At 45.4% G+C, this 22,823-nt stretch overlaps 1 protein-coding gene across 2 annotated transcripts in view; it reads right to left on the bottom strand.

The window, feature by feature from the left end:
• BEND4 (BEN domain containing 4) overlaps window positions 1–22,823 on the bottom strand; it is a 46,509-nt gene that overhangs the window by 8,651 nt on the left and 15,035 nt on the right. Inside the window, exons 2-4 of one of the 2 annotated variants that reach the window (XM_053253699.1) lie at window positions 21,679–22,242; window positions 12,948–13,039; window positions 4,484–4,724 (exon numbers count right to left, since the gene is read on the bottom strand). In XM_053253699.1, the coding sequence (XP_053109674.1) occupies window positions 4,484–4,724; window positions 12,948–13,039; window positions 21,679–22,242 (897 nt within the window). The remainder of the gene's footprint in view (window positions 1–4,483; window positions 4,725–12,947; window positions 13,040–21,678; window positions 22,243–22,823) is intronic. The other variant, XM_053253700.1, reaches the window with a different exon arrangement.

The raw sequence follows: 22,823 nt of genomic DNA, 5'->3' as shown, positions 1-22,823 counted from the left end.
GTCCCCAACACCCCATTCTGTGCGGATGCTTGGCATTACACATAGTTCTGCTTCTTGTCCAAGGAAAGCCACGATGGTTTACAAGTCCAATTTTAAATGAAACCAGAGATAATGCTAAAGGAACAGTCAGTTTCAGAATTAGAAAAGCAAGAACATCTCATTATCTGGACTCTATGCTCAATCACTATATTCTATCAGTCTGGCCACAAATGCCTGCCTTAAACCTTGGGCATGTCTTGGAGTGGCTGATGGTGCCTTAGAAGCCTCTACCTGCTTTCCCTCGAGATTTGGTGGCTGACATGTTGCACAGCATTAGCCAGCCATTATGCTGTGCCCCAGGGCTGCTGCAGACTTCTAAGGCAGCCCTGACGCTGTTCTGAAGCAGTGGTTGCAGAAACAACACTACCATAGTTTCTCCCACCTGTGGTCAGAGCTTTTGTGACAATGGGGGAACCTGTGGAAATACTGCTTCTGCCCCTGCGGCTTCAGTACAGTGTCTGGGCTGCCTTAGGAGCCTGCAGCAGCCCTTGGAGCCATAACACTGCACATTACGTCAGTCATTCGTTATGAGTATCTAAGGCACTATCTGCTCAACTTTGGTCCTCCTGCAGATTCTGGCCTACAATTCCCATAATCCCTGGCTATTGGCCACTGTTGCTGGGGATTATGGGAGTTGTAGTCCAAAAAGAGCTGGGGGGGGGGCCTAAGTTGAGCAGGCCTGATTCTCAGGAGTCCTTCCAGAAAAGCTTCACAGACAAAATAAACTGCTTTCAAGGTTGATTTTGAGACAATCTTTCAAAGTTATTCAGAAACTTACTTTATTCCAACAAACCTCTCATTTAGATGTCTAGCAATGCACAGTTTTCTGTTGTCAGACATATCAACCTACTGGACATAATTTATATATTTTCCTAATATTCTCGCCTAATGCTGGGAGTGGAAGACAGTGGTCCCAATCGATACCAGGTTGTGCTACAACCATCCGTGGGTATCCCAAGGAAGAGAGTGAGGATGGGCATTTCCACCTGCATGACGATGTGAATGGAAATGTATTCCCTCACCCATGCTGCGTCATGTGGAGGGCTCACACCAAATGCACATCATAATACAGATGCTCATCTGCACATTAGTTTCATGATCCAGCACAAGAAACTTTAAGCAAAAGCTGTTTCTCCACACATCTCCCTTGCTGGATTGAGGCAGGTAGGTGTGTGTGTGTGTGTGTGTGTGTGTACACACACGTATGTGTACACACCTAGACACAAAGCTAGCTATTATGCATCTGTGTCTGAATATATAAATCACTATTTGAAATTAAAGCTGTTTAAGTGAACTTGCATTCAACTCCTAAACCCTTTAGTTCCAGATTAACTTCAGATGCTTTGCATCTAATGGGGGATTGCAAGCTATGAACCATACAAATGCCCATCATCTCTTTTAAGTTCCAGCAAGCATGTTGCGCTGCTACAGCATCTGGTGGTGATTTTGAACATTTCAGAATGTTACAGAACAATCAAGCCAAGCCTGCACAACTAACTTGTGGCTCTCCAAGTTCCTAGCAGCTGCGGATGGTGGCTTGCTAGGTGTTGGACCTCCCACCCACCAGCAGCTGTTTTTGTGTTCTCAGGCAAGCCATAAAGCAGGGGGGTCATCATGGTGAAGATGGGCAGGGCTCAGCCGGGTGGTCTGCTTTTTCATCTTTTAGTGCAGGCCACACTAATTAAACGCACACATACAAAACCTCCATCAAACCACGCCCTCTAAAAACAACATATGATTGTAGGAGCAAGACCAATGGCCCATTCATTTTAAATATGGCCTCTTAAAACAGTGGCTAGCATATCGCACAGAGAACTGTTGAGAAATGAGAGTCACGTGCACTGCTTGCGGGGCACTCTAAAGAACTCCTGCACTGCTAGAGAGGTGAGTATTCCTAGTAGGAGTAGAGGCTGCTCCATGCTTATGACGCAATGTGTCATCTCAGGTGTGACGTTGCTCCCATCATTCCCATGAGGAGTTGTGGAGCAACTGGGATTATGCAGTGTTTAGTAGGACGCAGCAGCCTGCCTCCACAGCAGCACAGGTGTGCTTTAGAGTGCCCCACAGTATGGCAGACACTTCTCTCTTGGATCTATGGTCCCCTGTGTGATATGTGAGCCAGTGGTGGGTACTGGAGGCTTGTGAGGCAGCCATGAGAGCTGGTCTTGTGGTAGCAAGCATGAATTGTCCTTTAGGGTCCATGTATGGACCCTTTGCTAAGCAGGGTCCACCCTGGTTTGCATTTGACTGGGAGACTACATGTGAGCCCTGTAAGATATTTCCCTTAGGAGATGGGGCTGCTCTGTAAAGAGCATCTGCATACTTGCATACAAGGTCTCTCCCTGGCATCTCCAAGATAGGGTTGGGAGAGACTCCTGCCTGCAACCTCGGAGAAGCCGCTGCCAGTCTGGGTAGATAATACTGAGCTAGATGGACCAATGGTCTGATTCACTAGAAGGCAGCTTCCTATGTTCCTATCAAGCAGACACTCGTGTCACATACAATAAAAGCTCAATTCTCCCAATTCATGTTTGCATGTTCTGAACAAAAAGGTTTATAACATTTGTATTTGAAGGTTTAACATCTCTCTATATTGTATCTGATTTAGCTGCTGAGCATACCAGCAGCTGGTGCCACTGAATACTGAAGCTTAATAAATGCGTTGCTCTAGAAATGGTGATTGCCTGCAGAAGCAGATATGCTTCCACATGTGCAACCAATGCAAACATGCATTGGGCTTTGTGACCACATCAGCACTGCAGTGCTTAATTGAACCCCACAGAATGTTGGATGCATCTTTTGATGTTAAAAGAGATGCTCATCCTCTTCCAGAGTTGCTAGTGCTTCCATATTTGTAACAAGTGGCAGGTACCTAAAGGTGAACTGGGGCCAGTGTGCTTAGCATTAGTACGTTTCTTTAAAATGTTGATGCACCTGAGTGCCACTGCATTACTCCCAGTTCTTGGCATTATAAGGTGAGGCAGAAAAGAGGAGAATAACTTTTTCCTCCTTGGAATCATTTGCTGTTTTACATACCTTTAGCATATCACATTTCTATAAAAACACTGAAATAAAACAAAATTTAGATAATCACAATACTGGGTAAACAGAAACCCTTGCACTTAGCAGAAACAAAAAACACATGTCCTGATCCAGCAAAGGAGATCTGTGGGCAGGAGCAGACATCCATATGTGCAGCTGATGCAAATATGCATCTGTATACTGATGCTCTTCTAGATTCCACTGATATTGCTGGATGCATCTTTTGATGCAGGTGGTAGCTGTTATGTACACAGTTGTGTGCAACCACAGCTGGATTTGGGCCATAAGAGTCAACAACAGTGTTGGTATATTATCTATCCCAACAAATGACAAATGGTTTCCATATCACCTGAAAAATGGAATTCAGATGCAATTTCAGCTCTTATTTTCTTTAAAATAAGACATCTTTTTAATTTCAACCAATCTATATTTTATTCAACCAAATATTAACTGGAAAAAGGAACTACTGTAATCTTTTTTTTAAAAAAACATAATCCTCTTTGCTCCTAAGTAAGGCTGTTAATTGGCTGAAAATCAGTAGATAACTTTGATCAAATAGATCCTAAATTTAAATTCCATTTAAACTCTGATTAAAGTTTTAGTTGACTAAATAGACAGGGCCAATTTTAATTAATTAGAGCATGTTTTGATTGGTGAGGTTCAAGGCTAAGAGCAGACTTGTTTATACAGAGGATATTTTCATTGTAGTTTGTTACTATAATAGAGAATAAAAAAGCAAACTATATTCAATAAAAACCTTCAAAGAGTAAGTAGCTGTTCATTAAATTAAACACACATTATCTTCAAAAAAACATGCATACTGTATTGAGATTTGGTAATATGTATGTTGGTTTACAATTAGCTGATCACTTCAGTGGTTTTCAAACTTTTAATTTAAGGTCCTTTCCCCCATTGACTTATATTCCAAGGAACTCCTTAGCAAGCTACAGTAAAATCTGGAACATGTTCTGGGGCACACACACCGTGTTTGAAAGTCAGGCCAGCTAAGCCTCACTGTCACTCAGAATCAACCAGGCGTGCCTCCTTTAACATGATCCCCCAAGCCTCCAAACTGGAGAAGATAAGCAGTAGTGGTGGGCCAGCTGTCTTTGAGAAAAATGAGTACACCATTAGTGATCTTCTCTTTGAGGAATTCCTGAGAGGCTTCTGAGGTTCCCTAGGATACAGTTTGAAAAACACTGTATAAATGGATGAAAAGGCAGATGATTAACCAATCAATCTCTAATCATTTGAGAGTGGAATCTAAGCCCCATGGCCCCTACTTTCATGGGAAACTCCCCTTTCCTCTTTATTACAGGAAGCTAACTATTTTTATTAAGCCAGAGTCAATGTGGTGAAATGAGATTGCATATGGTGGACACCGAGTGAAAAGATGCAGTACCTCTGAGACATGTTACTTTTACTGGATCCAGAGGACGTCTTTCAGGACCAGTGTCTCCTGACTGCACTGACCTTTTCCTTTTTCCAAGGCCGCACGAGTACTTAAGCTCATCGGTTGTGAAGACAAATCTGATGAGGTACCGAAGGAGCCGCCGCCCATCTTTCTTGGAGGAGTTGACGGCCTCATCCCATTGTTTGCTAGTGATGTAGACGGGGTAGTTGTTCAGCAACTGCTTGCTCCCCTAGAAAAGCAACACTGTTTCCCGTTATTATGGAAGGCGAACGGGCAAAGAAGATGATGTCAGTTACCAAATAAAATAGAGTAAAATAAAAAATTAGTCAGCTGTGAAATGCTGACAGTGAAACACATACTGATGGGAACAAGGAATTGCTCATACTGAGAACATGCATTAAAAAAAAATTACATTTGCATTTTCTATAACAAGAACCAATGAGGTATAATGAACACCTTGAGAGAGAATGAAGCTATTTATAACATACTTTCACAGGTAGGTTAAAAAGTGTCAAGATCCAGTGATTGGGAAAGCTATTTAAATATAATCTTCTTCCTTAATCTATTAATATGTGTAAAAATATCTTTTGAAGAGTGTGATCAAACAGGCTTTTTCATGGCAGCTGACAGAAAGCTACTTCAGAAGTTACTTCTTTTTAATAATCTATCTACATAATTAACATATTATCTTTTGTTTAACACACCTAGAACCTGACAGCAGTTATGTTGTGGAGAAAACTCAAAAGCAAATAAAGTTAAAACTGTAAAATCCCAAAGCAGCATTACTATTAATGAACTTTGCAAGAATGCAAATGAGGATCGCTTTGCACAAACACTGCCATATCTGCCAGTGATAACTCTTACCATTAATTCTCCTGGCTGATATGTGCTTAAGCACCCAGCTCTAGATAACAGAAGGACAATTCAGACATGCACCCCGATACTAAGCTTACTTCTAGGCTACTGAATTTGCTTACAATTGCCCCTTGTTATACTTGCTTCATCCTTTCTTCCTAAGATTTAAACTGTAAACTTCTTGGGAGCAGAGATCCATCTCTTTTGGCTTGTGCTTCTTTGCATTACTTTATAAAGTAAACAGTATGGTCTTACAAATCAGGAATTATGAAACATTATGGGCCATGCTCCTATGGCAGGAAGATACAAGGTTGGACTTCTAACACAGTAATAATCTAAATAGCAGTTTTACTGGTGAAGGCACTGCAGTTCTAAATATAAACAATGTAGAAAGCCCATTCTGTGTAAGACAGTGGTTTTACTTCCAGAGTTCCATGGAAGTTCTTAAGGGTTCTTCAGGAGATGATCAGTAAAATGGCTTGCTCACCACTACCAAATCTTTTCCTGAAATCTACAGTTGCATAGGTGTGCCAAGTGTGTTCTTGGGCCCCCTCACAGTTAATGTGAAGCAGCAGTGAGGTCTATGGTCCTGGACTGAACTCTGTGTGGACTAAACCTGTGCCCTAAACATAGCCCAGAACCTTCAGTAACGTAGAAGGGTTTCATGGCGGAAGCTCACAAATTTCTCAACAAACAAGACAATATGGAGCAGATAGTAAAGCTGGCTTGGAGTAGAAAAGCTACCTTGAAAAGCTACCCTGAAGTTGTTACCGCCATTACTGAAGATCTAGATCTACCATCTAGATGTAGCAAACCATCTAGATGTAGCTCTACCATAGATCTACCATCACAAGATCCGACTTGAAGTTGTTACCCCTGTTCCTGAAGATTACTACCTTGAAAAGCTACCTTGGGGTAGTGGCTAAGAGACTGAACGGTCAATCAGGACTACCCTAGTTCAAATTTTGCCTCTGCCATGAACTCACTAGGTGGCTTTAGACAAGTCACCCCTTCTGAACCTTGGCTCCCCAGCTCCAGGATGGAGATAACATACCTTCCAGAGCTGTGGACAGCATTACATCAAGGTAATAGATGTGAAACGCTTTGCACAATCAAAAAGCGCTATACAAATGTGAAGTATGATTATTAGGGATTACTAGGGTTATTAGGAAAGTAGAAAGTTTGAAAAATACTGATGTAGTGTTTTTATAAAGTAAAGGTAAAGTGTGCTGTTGAGTCAGTGTCGACTCCTGGCGACCACAGAGCCCTGTGGTTATCTTTGGTAGGGATGGGTCCGGACCGGTCCGGAGGCCATTGTAAAGGCCTCCGGACTGTCCGGACCAGTTCGGACCTGGCCGGTCCGGTCCGGGTGGAGGGGGTTCCCTTAAGGGCGGGGAGGGTTTACATACCCCTCCCGCTGCTTTGCCCCCTCCAGCGCCCGTATTTTCTGTAGTAATTGGGGCGGCAGGATACCTCCCTGCCTCCCCCTGTCCCTCTGCAATGGCGCCTCCAGGACGGGGTGGGCGCGTGCGGCTCTGCAAAGCGAAGATCCTGTTGCTGAGGGACTCACGGTTTAAAAAGTAATTACTGCTGCCAATGGTAAAGCCGAACGAGAAGCCGGCACAACACCGAGCCGGCCTCTGCTCCGGTGCCTCTCCGCCCGGCAGCTCCCCCATCCCAAGCCACCGCCGCCGCCCAGCAGCCACTGAGAACAGCTCCGCCAGGGAGGATGCGCCGACGCGCCGTGGCGCCCAGGCAACCCTCACTTCCGGCTTCCATGCGACTTCCCCCCACATACAGCGTGGCAGAATGAAGGCAGCCACACTGTATGTGGGGGGAAGTCTCATGGAAGCCGGAAGTGAAGGTTGCCTGGGCGCCGCGGCGCGTCCTCCCTGGCGGAGCTGTTCTCAGTGGCTGCTGGGCGGCGGCGGCTCAGGATGGGGGAGCCGCCGGGCGGAGAGGCGCCGGAGCAGAGGCCGGCTCGGTGCTGTGCCGGCTTCTCGTTCGGCTTTACCATTGGCAGCAGTAATTACTTTTTAAACCGTGAGTCCTCAGCAACAGGATCTTCGATTTGCAGAGCCGCGCGCGCCCACCCCGTCCTGGAGGCGGCATTGCAGAGGAACAGGGGGAGGCAGGGAGGTATCCTGCCGCCCCAATTACTACAGAAAATACGGGCGCTGGAGGGGGCAAAGCGGCGGGAGGGGTAAGTAAACCCTCCCCGCCCTTAAAGGAACCCACCCCACAGTGCCGGACCGCAGCTCTGCGGTTCCATGCACACCCCTAATCTTTGGTAGAATACTGGGGAGATTTGCTATTGCCTCTTCCTGCGCAGTATGAGATGATGCCTTTCAGCATCTTCCTCTGTTGCTGCTGCCCGATATAGGTGTTTCCCATAGTCTGGGAATCATACCAGCAGGGATTCAAACTGGCCACCTCTGGCTTGCTAGTCAAGTCATTTCCCCTCTGCCCCATTAGTATTTTTATACACTATACAAATTCTGCTCATCATAGCTGGCTTTCAACTACCTTAATCTTGGCCTTTCTTTCTCAAGCTCAACAGGGTAATTCCTGGTATGTATGTATGTATTTGTTTGCTTATTTTATTATTAAGACAATTTCTATCCTGCCCTTCTGTCTCAAAGAGGCTATTCACATGCGCAGGCAAAATTGGGCTAAAGAAGCTCAGCTCGGTTTTGCCTGCGCATGAGAACCACTGGGAGCTGGCATTCCTGGCAGCAGCATGGCGGCAAACCCTGAAGGGAGCCCTGGCTGTTAGCCACTGTTAAGGGCGTGAGCACACTTTTACCCAGTGTCCCCTCTAACAGGGGTTCCCAGATGTTGTTCACTTCAACTCCCAGAATCCCCAGCTGCAAATGGCTTTTGCTTGGGGATTGTAGGAGTTGTAGCCAACAACATCTGGGAATCCCTGTTAGAGGGGACACTGCTCTTACCCCTGCCTAACTGATCTGGTGTTGGTGCTGAACAGCTCCTTGTGGCACCTACACATGAGCAGTGTCGGAAGGCTTCCCATAATGCACTGCACACTTGTGTAGTGCATTATGGGAGTTCCGGGGGCCTCCCAACCCCCAAATCTCCCGGCTGCCAGTAGCAGCTGGTGAACGTCTGGGCGAGCAATCTGCTCACAGACAAGGATCTTCTGCGGGGGGTGGTGGTGGTGGTATGTGTTTTAAAGCTTCCTCCCCTGCAGCGTGGAGCCATTTCTCTCTGATCATGAGAAAGGGCCAATATGAGTTACTCAGCAGGGCTCACTACCGATCAAGACATGATCACCAACTAATAAAACTTCAAAATAAAACAAACAATATAAACTAAATTAGCAGGTAAAAACAGAAGCAGCAGCATGACCAGGGCAGAGAGAAAAACATTTAGATACCAAGAGGTCAAACGCGAGCCAGAATTAAAAAAAAATCTTCAGTCTGGCCTGGAATGCCATTAGGAAGAAGGCTAAATTAACAGCTTGAGCCAGGGCAAGGCTAAATTAATAGCTTGAGGCAGGGCATTCCACCAGACAGGGCATGAGCAGAGCGCGACAAAAGAGAAAGCCCTCTTTCACATCCTCACCAATCATATATCAGATACAGGCCTCTCCCATTGATCTCAGGGGATAGGTAGGTTCATAGGGTAGAAGGTAGTTCTTTAGGTATAAGCCACTCAGGATTTTAAAGGCAATAATCAGCACTTGGAATTGGCAACCGAGGCAGACATAGCAAGTCACATGCTCCCCAAACTTGGCACCGGTCACAGCCTGGCATGCCCAATGATAAGGGTTCCAGGGTCACATTTACTTTGCAGTGAACCATACTGTCTTGAAGAAAGAGCTCTCTCTTTAGACTATGACACAGCTTGACTGTTGCCAAAGAACACTGGAGGGAAGTCAGCCATCCCAAGAACCTGAAATGAGTCCCCCTTTCACTTGCAGGTGGCTGGAACTAGTTTGCATTGTACAGTGTGGGCATGAAAAGAGCTGGAACATTACAGGTTGGGCTTTGGATAGTGGGAGGCTGGAATGATGTTGCTGTGAAACTGATACCACCTGTGTGCCCTTGTTTCTACATTTCCATAATCAGCACTCCAACTTCCTATTTGTAATAGAGCATCACCTTCTCCAGTGCTCTTTCCCCTCAAGCAAACATGTAGCCTGATGCTATGCATGTTTACTTGAAAGGAAGTTCAGTGGGACTTCCCCTCAGGTAAGGATATGCATAGGATTGCAGCCTTATCTTGTAAAGGCTGTCCCGACAGTTTCACTGCTCAAGAATGAGGAAGTGTGAAACAACATCAGCATTTGCATGATTTCTTCCTGAACTTAATAAGCAGCAGATTGTCCTCTAGGTCAACATGGAATTTAGATAATTTTGCCAATGTAGGTGCAAGTCTCTGAGGGCAATCTAAACATATGCCCAGATGGCTTTTGGTGGGGTTGTTAAGAGCTCATGCAATTCTTTTCTTGAGAGAAGACATTAAACTGACCTAATTACAAGTGGCATTACTTAGATACCTCCCTCTTTCAACATCTCCCCCAATTATTATTACATGTGTACACAGTGATCCAATTACCACTTGCTCTGTTGCACTCTAGACACAATGGCACTGCTTTGTGCAAGTAATGCACTTTGGGACACAATAATCCCTTGCAAAAGTATGCTGTATTTTGGCACAATCTCATGCAATGAAGCAAATGCTAGGACAAAGAACACTGTAATCTCTCTGCTGGCATATGATGCTACCTATAGAGACAGACAGATGAACAGAGACTTATACAACAGAAATAAAAACCCTCTAACAGAAGAGGGGCAGTGCCCCACATGTGAAGAGATGCCCAACCAGGCAATATTCAGATTGGCTCCTCATCTCCTGCTACATGGAGGCCCACACTATTAACATTTATATTGGATTTGCACTACTTTAAGTGTCATAGTTTCCTCCAAAACACCACATGAACAAAACACCACATGTTTGGTATGATGCTGAGTATTCTCTGCTACAGATTCCTAAATCCTCTTCCAACTTTGACTAGTTGTAAGATGGTTTTTATTGTTGTTCTGCTGTTTCAAATGGTTTTATTTGTATAACAATTATGATAATTTGGTTTTATTGTTTGCTTTGTAAACCGCCATGAGACGTAGGCACGTGGCAGTAAAGAAATGTCATAAACGAACAATCTACAATTCCCTGGGAAGAGGGAATTGTGGGCCGCTTCAGATGATACAGCTCCTGGAACATGCGATTTGGAAGGGGATGTGCCTGTCAGGATGCCCTTTCCTGAAGTCCTGATGCCCTCCTGGCACACTGATTTATTGAGGGGTTGGGGGAGGGTTGTTCAGGGATTGAAGGTGCTGGTCTTGACCTTTAAAGCCCTACACAGCTTGGGGCCGAGGTAGGTACCTGTCGGACTGCATTTGCCATATTAACCTGCTGGGGCCATCTGCTTCACAGGCCCTGCTACTAACAGAGATCCAACGGGCAAGGACTAGAGACAGGGCCTTTTCGGTTGTGGCCACTTGGCTTTGGAACACCCTCCCAGAACAGCTTTGCTGTGCTCCCTCCCTCAGTGTTTAAAAATAAATAAATTAAAAACAGATCTTTTAAAGTAGGCTTTTAAATGCTTTATCTGCTGTGTATATCTGGTAGGTATTTTGGTTCTCAGTTTTTAGCTTTTTATTAATAATTTTTAATTTGTAACTTTTAAAATTTCTAATTTTAAAAGCCTGGACGTTTATTAATCTTACTTTACATTGTATCTGTTTTGTTGATGTTGTGAGCCACCCCAAGCATTAGTGTACTAGAGGGGAGGGGGAGGGATGGGCACAGACCTGTTCGGAGGCCCTTTTATGGGCCTCTGAACAGGTTTGAACGACTGGTGGGTTGGCTGGTTCGAAGGAGGTGGGGGGGAGATACCTTTAAGGGCGGGGGGGTGCTCTTACCCCTCCCGCTGCATTTCCCCCACTGGCGCTACTTTTCAAAAGAGTCTGGCCCGGCAGTAGCGTACCTCCCAGCCGCCCTGTTGCCTCATTGGACTGGAAGTGACAGGAAGTACCTGACGCGCATGAGCACGTGCGCATGCCTGCACACTGCGCTCGTTCGCACGTCAGGTACTTCCTTGTCCGACGAGGCAACAGGGTGGCAGAGAGGTATGCTGCTGTTCCCCGGCCGGACCCTCTAATAGTGTAGTGCCAGCAGGGGAAACGTAGCAGGAGGGGTAAGAGCACCCTCCCCCACCCTTAAAGGTATCCCCCCCCGCCTTCGAGCTGCTGCCCCCCCTGCCAGTTCCGTGCACATCTCAAGGGAGGGGTATAAATATTTTAAATAAACAAATTCATCCAAATGGACTCTATAAATATACTTCTTTAAAAACTGCCACTTCAGGCCTCCCTGAAACCCAGAGCTAAGCGAAAATGATTCTGGATTATACTTCAGCCTGAAGTGCCCAAGTTAATCTTTTAGTTCACAGATGTGTGCAAATTATACACATAGTGAGGCATAAACCAGGGGTTTGCACACCACTATTAACTTTTACATGAATTGGGGCCTATGCCCATGTGCAACACAGACTGTACGGTACACAGAAAGCTGGTGTACTTTACTCACAGGACCAATTCATTCCATTTCTGGCAATGAACAGATTGCCTGAGTGAGGCCTAATCGCAGAAGCATTTCTGTAAGTGGACCCAGGTCATGTTAAAGCATATCTGCCTAGTGGATGAGGATGCACAAGCTCAAGGCTGAACCAGTGAATCACTTGCACTCCTGGACAAAGAGAAAACCAGCCCCACTGCCCTGTACATGAGAGTATGTGGTGTTGGTGAGGACTAAGAGCTACAATAGCTAGGGGTGATCTCAGGTAGTGTGGTGCTTGAAATGCTGCCTTGTCCCATGCCCTGGTGAGGAGGACCATCTCTCTTTCAAAAGCAAACTTTGCAAGATTTGAAAGGGTGCAGGGTGGAGGGAAGGTGGCTAGCAGCCTCCTCTTCTCTCCTCGTGCTTCTTGCAAGCTTTGCAAGAGAGAAGAGCTGGTCTTGTGGAAACAAGCATGACTTGTCCCATTAGCTAAGCAGGGTCCACCCTGGTTGAATTTGAATGGGAGACCACACGTGAGCACACGTGGGAGACCACACGTGAGTAAGATATTCCCCTCCGCGGATGGAGCTGAGGTTCCAAGTTCCCTCCCTGGCTTCTCCAAGATAGGGCTGAGAGAGATTCCTGCCTGCAACCTTGGAGAAGCCGCTGCCAGTCTGTGTAGACAATATAGAACTAGACAGACCAATGGTCTGACTCTGTATATGGCAGCTTCCTATGTTCCTAATGTGAACTTAGTCACACCTTGCAATGTTTGCATGGGTTACATCGGTCCCAAAGAGCTGCTCTGATGGCAACGGCAGAGGGCATCTTTCCACTCTGCGGGCACCTCAATAATCTGCTAAGTGAAGCAGCTGCCTTTGCTAACAGCCAATATTAGATTACTTTTACTAGTCGATATATTCTTCCAACATGTATAGAACTTATTTCCCTGGGAACATGCGTTTGCTGAAATGTCAAATACTGTACAAAGGTTTTTCTTGTCACCACTGTATACTACCTCTGCTGGCTGGTCCACTGGCTGCGGCACTTGAAGCTGGTTATGGTGCTGCAGAACAGTCTTCAAGTAATCTAGAACCGTCTGGCAGGGCACTGCATGAAAGACAGTACAAATCACTGTATAGATGCTGCATATTACTGAAAGCAAAACACATCAATAAGCTTAAAAATTGTTTCAAAAAGAAAGGAATGAATCCTTAGAAGATATTTCTCTTTTTCTTTGCTGAATTTGCTGCTTTGTAATGTATCAATAGGCCCTCAACTGAGCAGCCTTACCTACCTTCTGGATTGTTGTGAGACTAAAAATATTACACTTGGAAGAAGAAGGGGATAAAAATTTAACAAATATACATCGATCGATCGATCAGTCTTCATTATGGTCATAGACCAGCATAAAATAAAAGGAGTGATCATATATTAAAGGTATTTTTATATTTATTCATATATTAAAAATGTTAAAATATTAAAAGCCTAGGGGTGCACGATACCAGCATATAATGAAAGACTATGAGAAAAGACTATAAGAATCAGGAGTAAAAGTAAAATTTAAAATGAAACTATGGCTGTCTAAAACAGAACAAGACCACAAATTAAATGACCCTTAATAGTTAACAGTAAAAATGGGTACAAATATTTGTCATAAAAACATTATTAAAAAGGCATCAAAAAGAGAATCAGGAACGTATTAAAGGTTATATGAAAAACAAGGAGGCATATAAAATCACAAAAAAATGGGTACAAGGATTTATAAACATCATTAAAAAGACATAAAAGAAAGAAGCAAGAATGCATTGTAAGTTATATGTAAAACGTGGAGACATATAAAATCATACAAGGGCAACTATAGACATAGTAAGAGTCTGATCAATTTAGGGCAAAGTAAAAAACCAAGAAGTTGTGCATCTATAGAACCAAAGGAACACTAGGCTGTCATGAAGTGCTCTGAGGCAGCATGCAAAGTTGTGCTCAAGTTCGTTCATAAAGTTGGGTGCTGGGCAGGGGCGTAGCTATAATTGGGCAAACGGGTTCAAAGAACCCGAGCCGTGCCCAATCAGGAGCCACCATTAGCGGCCCTGACACGCCCCCCGCGTCTGACGTCAGACGAGGGGGCGGGAGTTTAGCTCCCGAGCGGGGGCCGTGCAGCTCCTTCGAGAGCTAAACAAAGGCTGGCGCTGCATTCGCAGCGCCAGCCTAACTAGCTCCTGAAGGGGCCTCCTGGCCCCTTCAGGAGCTAAGACTGGTGCTGTGTTCGCAACGCAGCCCAGAAGCGGCTCTTCCCTGCAGAGAAGAGCCGCTCCTGGGCTGCACTGCGAACGCAGCACCAGCCTTTGTTTAACTGCTGAAGGGGCCACATGGCCCCTTCAGCAGTTAAGCTGCTTCTCCCGAACGGAGCCTCAAGGCTCCATTCGGGAGCCAGACCACGCCTCCCGTGTCTGACGTCAGACTCGGGGGTGTGGCTATCTTCTGCGTCTGACGTCAGACGCAGGGGGCGGGGCTATCAGGGCACCCGCCGTGGCCGCACACGGGCCACCGGCGGGCTAGCTATGCTCGTGGTGCTGGGCACGAACAGGAGGTGATCATCTGCTGGTTTTTGATCGCTGCCATGCAGAACCTGTCAACACCGGAAGTGGTGGCAGGGTTGCTATCAGGATAGTTATGTAATAGCGGTAGAATGAATGTGGCACGAATGTCCCTGTAATACAGACACTGAAGGACGATGTGCCCTGTTGAGAGCTCGTCTTGTGGTAGCAAGCCTGACTTGTCCCCTTAGCTAAGCAGGGTCCGCTCTAGTTGCATTTGAAAGGGAGACTAGAAGTGTGAGCACTGTAAGATATTCCCCTTAAGGGATGGAGCTGCTCTAGGAAGAGCATCTAGGTCCCAAGTTCCCTCCCTGGCTTCTCCAAGATAGGGCTGAGAGAGATTCCTGCCTGCAACCTTGGAGAAGCCACTGCCAGTCTGTGAAGACAATATTGAGCAAGATGGACCTATGGTCTGACTCAGTATATGGCAGGTTCCTATGTACTTGCCCTGAGTCGCAGGGGCATTGACATTCCAAGAGTGGACTCTCAAGCACAGCTGAGGGAAGAACATGGCAACATGCCAGCGTGAAGGCCCTCCTGTGCTTTGGGACTTCCAGTTGCATTAGGTATGCCACAGTTTGTTTGTTACATTTTATATCCTGCTCTTTCTCCAAGGAGCCTAGAGCAGTGTACTACATACTTAAGTTTCTCCTCACAACAACCCTGTGAAGTAGGTTAGGCTGAGAGAGAAGTGACTGGCCCAGAGTCACCCAGCAAGTATCATGGCTGAATGGGGATTTGAACTCAGGTCTCCCCAGTCCTAGTCCAGCACTCTAACCACTACACCATGCTGGCTCTCACAGTAGAGGTAGTATACCTGAATCCTTCACTGATGAGGAAGTTCGGGGCCTTGCCTATATCAGATTGTCGCTCTATGTCTGTAATACGCTGTTTGATATGTGCCTTGCCTGGAACGTAGCCCATGTTAACTAAGAGAGGTGGGGATAGGCCCAGGGACAATATTTTAGTCATAGTTGACTGTTTCCAGCTGGATTGGAAGTCATCGTTCAGGGTTAGGGGGGCCAGGCCTAATGGACAGAGAGAAAGTCTAAGCCAGTAGTTAAGTATGGAAATCCAAACCCTTGCCTCCACTTTCATCAGGCCTGTCTCCAGTCACAAGGTGGTGTCAGAGATGCATCCTGGAACTTGAAGAGCTGCTCTTTAGGAACTTTGATTGCACACACTCCAATGGGGTGAAGTTGGGGAAGGGGCCCAGCTGGGTACTGTACAGAAGCTGTACTAGCGGCTTGGCTTCATATAAGCACTGCGGGTGTATAATGGCTAGCTCTTATCCGGAGAAATTTAAGGATAGCGGAGGTACTGCTCTGTGCATTTAGTGCTGCATAGTCCCTATGTGTCTTCCTAGTGCAAGTGGAGTGCAGGACTATCCCCAAATATTTAAAACAAGGAACCAGTTCAATCTTGTGCCCTTCTATGGACCAAGTGCAAATCTTGGGCCTTTTAGCAAAGGCCATAATTTTGGTTTTATGGTAATTCAGTTCAAGCAGATCTTCCTTGCAATACTGTGCTAAGGCCCTCAATACACGTTTAAGGCCGATAGGAGAGCATTGTTGCATATAGTAGCGTAGAAATATTAGCTCCTGAAAGTTTAGGGGGGTGGCATGCTAGGCTGTTACGCTGACCCATGATGGTGTTAATGTAAAAGTTAAATAGTAGTGGGGCCAGTATGCAGCCTTGCTTTACACTCTTTCGTATATCAATGGCACTTGTGAGATGTCCCTGGGGGTTGCACATTACCTTGAGCAATGTGTTGGTGTGAAGAATACGTATTAAGTATAACAGTCGCTGGTCAATTGAAGAGACCAGCTTCTCCCATAATTTAAACTCGTGAGATGGAGTCAAAAGCCGCTTTAAGTCAATGAAGGCTACATAAAGGGAGGTTGTGTTGCAGGAAGAGTATTTTTCAATAAGGTGCTGGAGTACTAGGCACTGGTCAATAGTAGATCGGCCTTCCCTGAAGCCAGGCTGTTCCTCCGCCAGCAGATTTTCCTGCTCCAGCCAGTCCCGTAATTTCCAGTGCAGATGTCTCGTATAGAGCTTGCTAATTGTGTTGAGCAGGCTAACGGGTCTGTAATTGGCCAGGTCGTTCTTTCTGCCATTTTTGAAAATGAGAACAATAATTGCTGTCCCCCAGTCCTGGGGATATGGCCATGTGTATCAATGAAAGTAAATAGTGAGGCCAAAATGGGGGCCCACCAATCCAGATTGTTTTTAATGGCCTCAGGTGGAATCAGGTCCTCCCCGGGGCCTTCCCAGTTCTCAGTTGGGTGATCTCAGATGTTGTCCCTGGTGTCCATGCAGTCGTGTCCTCTATAACTTACCCAGGGTGTCCGCCTTCCACAGAAGAATCCTCAAAGAGTTCATAGAAGTGTTTCTCTAAATCCCTGGGGGGATATGGCAATCTAGATGGGTCGTGCCGTTGCTATTGCTGCACATGGTGATGCGCCAGAACTCAGCTGAATCAATGGATCGGACTGCCTGAATGAGTCATGTCCAGTTGTCTTTCTTGGCTTCTTTTTTCTTATGTGCCACCAGCTGTTTGTATCTCTTCTGCTGAAGGAGGTCCTTTGCTGCCATTGGTCCACTGCTGCCTTTATAGACCTGGTATGAGGTGGTGAGAGCTTTTTTAGCGTTAACACAATCTTTATCAAACCATGGTTTGGAGTGCTGATGTTGCTGTCTCAGCTGTCTCACCTAAAACTTTTGCGTTTTAGGTGCTGGTGAAGCTCATCGATTAGAATGCTGTAAGTCTCCAAAGGTATGCCAGGGGGTTTGGCTGTTATCAGGGCCTGTTGGAGATGCTGAAAGTGCTCCGAGGCAAGCAGCCCATTTATCACTTGATCTAATTGGGGAATCCATTTGGCATGGCAATGGGCTCTTCTTGCTGAGGATACTGGGGGTTGATAGTGGTCCTCAGTGTGGGTTGAGTGGGTGAGAGATTTTAATTGGAGTAAGAGCAGATGGTGATCACCGTCAAATTTAGGAACAACCTCTAGACCAGGGATTCTCAAACATGGGTCCTCAGGTGTTATTGGACTTCAACTCCCATAATCCCCAGCCTCAGTGGCCTTTGGTTGGGGATTATGGGAGTTGAAGTCCAATAACACCTGAGGACCCAAGTTTGAGAATCACTGCTCTAGACTCTCAACAAAAGGCTCATTCTTGAGCCTGAGAGAGAGGTAAATTCTCTGCTGATCGCCATTTACAGTACCATTTAGGATGAAAAGGTTAAGTTTAGTTGCTCTTTGTGCCAGAGTCCCGCAAAGTTTGACCTCTGGTCCTTTGCAATTTGATTGGGAAGAAGTCCATCAGCCTTGAGGTTGGGGGTGGGGCATTGATGTTTCATATACAGGGTGTGATCGTCAGGACCCAACCTAGCGTTGAAGTCACCACCCAGGATCACCAGTGCATCGGTGTGAGAAAGGCTGAGGTCAGCCGCGTAGGTTTCCAGTTCAGCCCAGATGATTCTAAGCTGGGATTTCCTCTGATGTAGATGGAGGTAAGTATTATCAGCAAGGAACAGTGACTGAATTGGATTAACACTGCCATAGCATAGTGCTTGAGAGGTGCAAGAGATCTTGATGATGCATGAAGAGTGGTGGAAACTAGTAGTCACAAGCCGCTTTTTGATTTTCCATGGCCCATCCGTGGCTCAGCCCTAACTGAGAATGAAATAAATCTATTAAGTAATATTTCCTCCTTTATCCATGATTCCTGTATTAGGATGATGTCATGGCAGGCCAGGTAATCAATGAACCGGGCATCCCTTACAGATGTGGCCCATCCAGCCACCTCTATTTGTTAAATTTTTATCCCATCCTTAAGGAGAGGAGAGCTGGTCTCGTGGTAGCAAGCATGACTTGTCCCCTTAGCTAAGCAGGGTTTGCCCTGGTTGCATATGAAAGAGAGACTAGAAGTGTGAGCACTGCAAGATATTCCCCTCAGGGGATGGAGCCGCTCTGGGAAGAGCAGAAGGTTTCAAGTTCCCTCCCTGGCTTCTCCAAGATAGGGCTGAGAGAGATTCCTGCCTGCAACCTTGGAGAAGCCGCTGCCAGTCTGTGAAGACAATACTGAGCTAGATAGACCAATGGTCTGACTCAGTATATGGCAGCTTCCTATTTCTATGTTCTTCCAAATGAAGTAATACACTCCAAGGTGGTGGGAGGAAGATGGGGAAAAATGCTTTTAAATAGAAAAGAGATAGCAAAGTAATAGCAGGGAAAACCAAGGCAAAAGGAGACTGGCAAGGCATAACCTACAAGCTAAACCCCATTATTTTTCAATGCACTTAGGCTTCTGTTCCACCCCAGCCACCTCTCTACCCCGACCCCAGCAGGCTGGTCATGTGCCTAGTTGGGGATTGCTCTTAGAATTCAATCCCCAACCAGGCGAATTACCAATCGGCACAGCAGTGTGTTTTTCCAGACCTGGCCAACAGAAGATACTACTAATAGATGAATCTGACAGGTTCATGTTTCTGGTGCTACACCAGCAGTTCCCACATGGTGGCCTCTAAAAGTGCATAGGACCACTTGTAGGCACATGGTCCAATAAGGACTGCAGGGAAACACTGGCCGCCTTTAGACATAATGTGGAACCAAAGGCAACTGTGCCAGAGGTTAGAAATTTTGGTCGTCCGAATGTCTGAATCCATGGTTTCATTGCCAAACCACAGGTTGGTTTTAGCACCTAAACCTGAAATGTCACCTTAGGTTCTGATTTTTGCTGCCGAAATCGCAGCTCCAAAAGTGGCATTGTGTTGTCCAAATTCCGCTGCCATGTCCTACCCAGGGTTGAGGGTAGGAAGCTCCTCCCCTCTCCTAATGAACTGGCTGCTGTGGCTGTCCTTCATGCCGTGCATGCAGCCAGGGTCTCCCCCTTTACAGTCTCCCAGACTGCATACTGGATCATCTGGGAACGCATGAGGGGGTGGGATGGAGGCAAACTTTGGGACCTGCGTTATATGCAAAGGCGGCCACTGTCTAAAGCAAAAGGAAGTTGGCTGGTATACTTCTTCTTTTCCATAATTTAAGTTTTGGGCGGCATCAAAATATGTTAAACAAACAAATTGAAGGTGGGCGGGAGTGGGAATTAGGGCAGATCGATCAGAGAGGCTAGCAAGACCCTTCAGGCTATCAGAAACATAACAGACTGGCTAGTCACTGGGCTGGGCATGGGTGTGCTTCAAAAATCCAGGCTGAACAGGCTGTTTACACCAAATGTACATGTGAGCAGAATGTTCCTTCCAGCAGTCAGCAGGAACACCCAGACACGAAGAACAAGTACATATGGGTCAGAAAGGCCATCCCTCTGCCAAACAAATAAAGAAACAAGAAAGAACGCAAGGAACAATGAAGGACAGGCGTGGGGCCAGGTGGGGGGGGGGGGAAGAATGTTGAGGGAATCGGTAAAGGGCTGAAGAGCTGTTGTATTATTTATATTCTGCTTTTAAGGAAAAGGTTCTCAAAGCAGTTTAGATTGAAGCAAAAGAGAAGACAAGATGGTGCCGTCCCCAAATGACTCATACTCTGCAAGACAGCCACCACTTTGAAAGGGGTCTTTTTGACCAAGGTTCCTCTTTTTTTGTATCAGAGCTTTAAATGATCTGACAATGACAAGGAGCAGGGAGAGTGAAGGAGGAGGAGGAAGAGGAGGAGGAGGAAGCAGCAGGACACTATCACAGCCACTGATGCCTTGTCTTGCCACATACAGGCTCTAAGATGCTGAGTCCAAGGTAGAAGAGTTAGCCAAACACTGTTTATATGAAAAGAGACAGATGATGCCAAGGAAATGCTCTGAAGAATTTTGCAGTTTGTCTGCAAAAACTTTGCTCCATTTCATTTGCTTATTGTTCAGCAAGTTGTGTTTGAAAAGTAATGCCTGGAATAAAGAACGAACTATCTCTTGGCAAGTTATCAACTCGTGTCCTTGGGATTGGGCCATTCAAATCTTAAAGTGCAACCCTAAAACAGGACATGCCTGCATTACCAGCTTATGGCAGTATGATTGTCAGTTTTGCCCAAAGAATCTGGGAGCTGTACTTAGGAAAGGGTGCTAGAAATCATCAGTTAGAGGTCCCTACTGACACCCACTTGAACAAGAGTTTGCAGGTTTAAGACTCTGGGGTAGATATATCTTAATAGTCCATAAACCAGGTCCACACATTTTGGACACCAGAGACGAATGCTCATAGTGATTTTTGGCAATGTCTACCCAGAGATGGGAAACAGGTGATAGCATTGTTGCACTTACAGTACAGTTCTCTCTGTGTTATCACCCCTTTTTTATCTCCCCCCAACAATTAGGGTAAAATTTGCAGTCATTTTTGCAAAGAGGAAAGGGTTAGGGTCACAATGAACAAATTGTTGTACTCTCTCCATGGAATAATATTGGGAGGACATTCCTGCCATTTTTCATTTCCATTCCTCTAACAGGATTGATACAACTTTTAAAAGACCATTGCAAATGTGGCTGCTGCAGGCCCAATGGTCAGGACAATAAAAGCATGATAATATGCTGCAAGTATTGCAATGCTAGTATCACCTATTTTCCATCTCTAGGGGTGGAGAGTTTGTCACAAATCACACTGAGCATTCATTCCTCCAGATGGTACCATCCACCCCAGCTGGCTCATTTACTAAAAGGCTATCCAACAGCAGTGATTATGTGGTTGGCGCTGACTCTCTCTATCTGAAATAATGCATAGGGCATATGTCCCTGTAGGTATAGACTGAATGCTGGTCTGGAATTAATTTTGATTGAGTTATATTAGCCATCAAAAAATTAAATACAAAATACCCTATTAAAAACTAATAACAGCTTTTAAAAAGACCTCAAAACACATCTGTTCAACCAAGCTTTTAATTAGATTGTAAACATATAAATTGTTTTAAACTGAATTGTTTCTAAATTCATTTATTGTTTCAAATTGTTATTATTGGTTTTAACATGTTATATTGTTTTTGAATGTAAACCACCTATATATCAGAGACAGTATATAAATCCATAAAATAAATAAATAATGAATAAGAAAGTGCACAAACGAAGATTCAAAAAAAACATCACAGCTTATACACCATAGACAGATAGATAAACATAATAAATGTCTCAAGAATTGTTTTGTCAGATTACCTGGAATGCTCTCCAGCTTTCTTCGGAGTTCTTCATTCTCTTGTTGCAATGAAATTACCTCCTGCTCCAGTTCTTGGCAACGAGGACAGTAGCTTTCGTCCTCCTCCTCCTCCTCCTCCGGAAGTGTAGAAGATGATGGGTGACCATGGGACTCAGAAGTTGCTGGGGATGTCCATCCACCTAAAGTGTGTACTGGAGAGGTTGCAAGTGGATCCACATCTGCCATATGGCCAAAATCACTCACCGAGGAAGCATTCTGAGATGGAAAGCTTCCAGAAAGCAAATAGTTTTGAAGAGAATCAGTAAAGACCCTCAGAAAAGCAGAGGTTTGCTGCTTCTTCTGCATGTACTGGAACTCTAGGTCTAAGTTGTCTGATGTCTGACTATGGACCATTTTCCCAAGCTGGCACTGCTCTGGTCTTTCGTTAAAGCTTGTGCTCTCCTGTTTTACACAGGAAACCAATGACTGAGAGCGGCTGTTGTCCAGAAGTTTTCCACCACAGTTTAAAAGACTAAGAACGCGGCTGCACTGTTGGGCAAAGGCATCCAGAATCATACGGCTCTCTGAAACAGAAGAAGAAACGAATCGCAGAAATCTAAAGCAGAGCCATTCGACGGTCACAGTGCTGGCATGCGAAAAAGCCAACACCAGCTGATGTGATAAACAAAAACACCACCAAAACACATTAAACTTACGATGGCTCTTGTCTTTAATTTATTTGCTTTACTGATAGCCTACTTTTTGGCTCAGGGCCAAAGAACACATTACATGCAGCAGACAGACTTGTGATCACAGCAGCCCTTTTTAAACAGGAAAAGCTGCTTTCACAGGAGTGCTTGGAGAGCAGCAGGGCAAGGGGGAAGGTAAGATGGGTACTTATGCTTTTCCCTACCTGCTATTTCTCTACTCAAAATGGCCTCCCAATGGCCTCCCCTTGCCACCCAGCCTCCCATGGAGTTCCAAATGGTTCTTTGTGAGGGTGGTCAGGGTAGGTAGAGACAGTAGATGCTTTTATTGTTTTAACCACAGATCATATCAAAGTGAAAATAAAGTGTTCATAGTACAAACAGATTCTGCATTCTAAAACAAAATCAAAAACCTTTACTCCGTTGTTACAGTCAGTAGCAACAAGGTCGATTTTAAA

This window comes from Hemicordylus capensis, chromosome 5 (assembly GCF_027244095.1).
Source record: "Hemicordylus capensis ecotype Gifberg chromosome 5, rHemCap1.1.pri, whole genome shotgun sequence".
Lineage (NCBI taxonomy): Eukaryota > Metazoa > Chordata > Lepidosauria > Squamata > Cordylidae > Hemicordylus > Hemicordylus capensis.
Note: the sequence above shows the minus strand (reverse complement) of the source record. Positions and strands in the feature narration are given on the sequence as shown.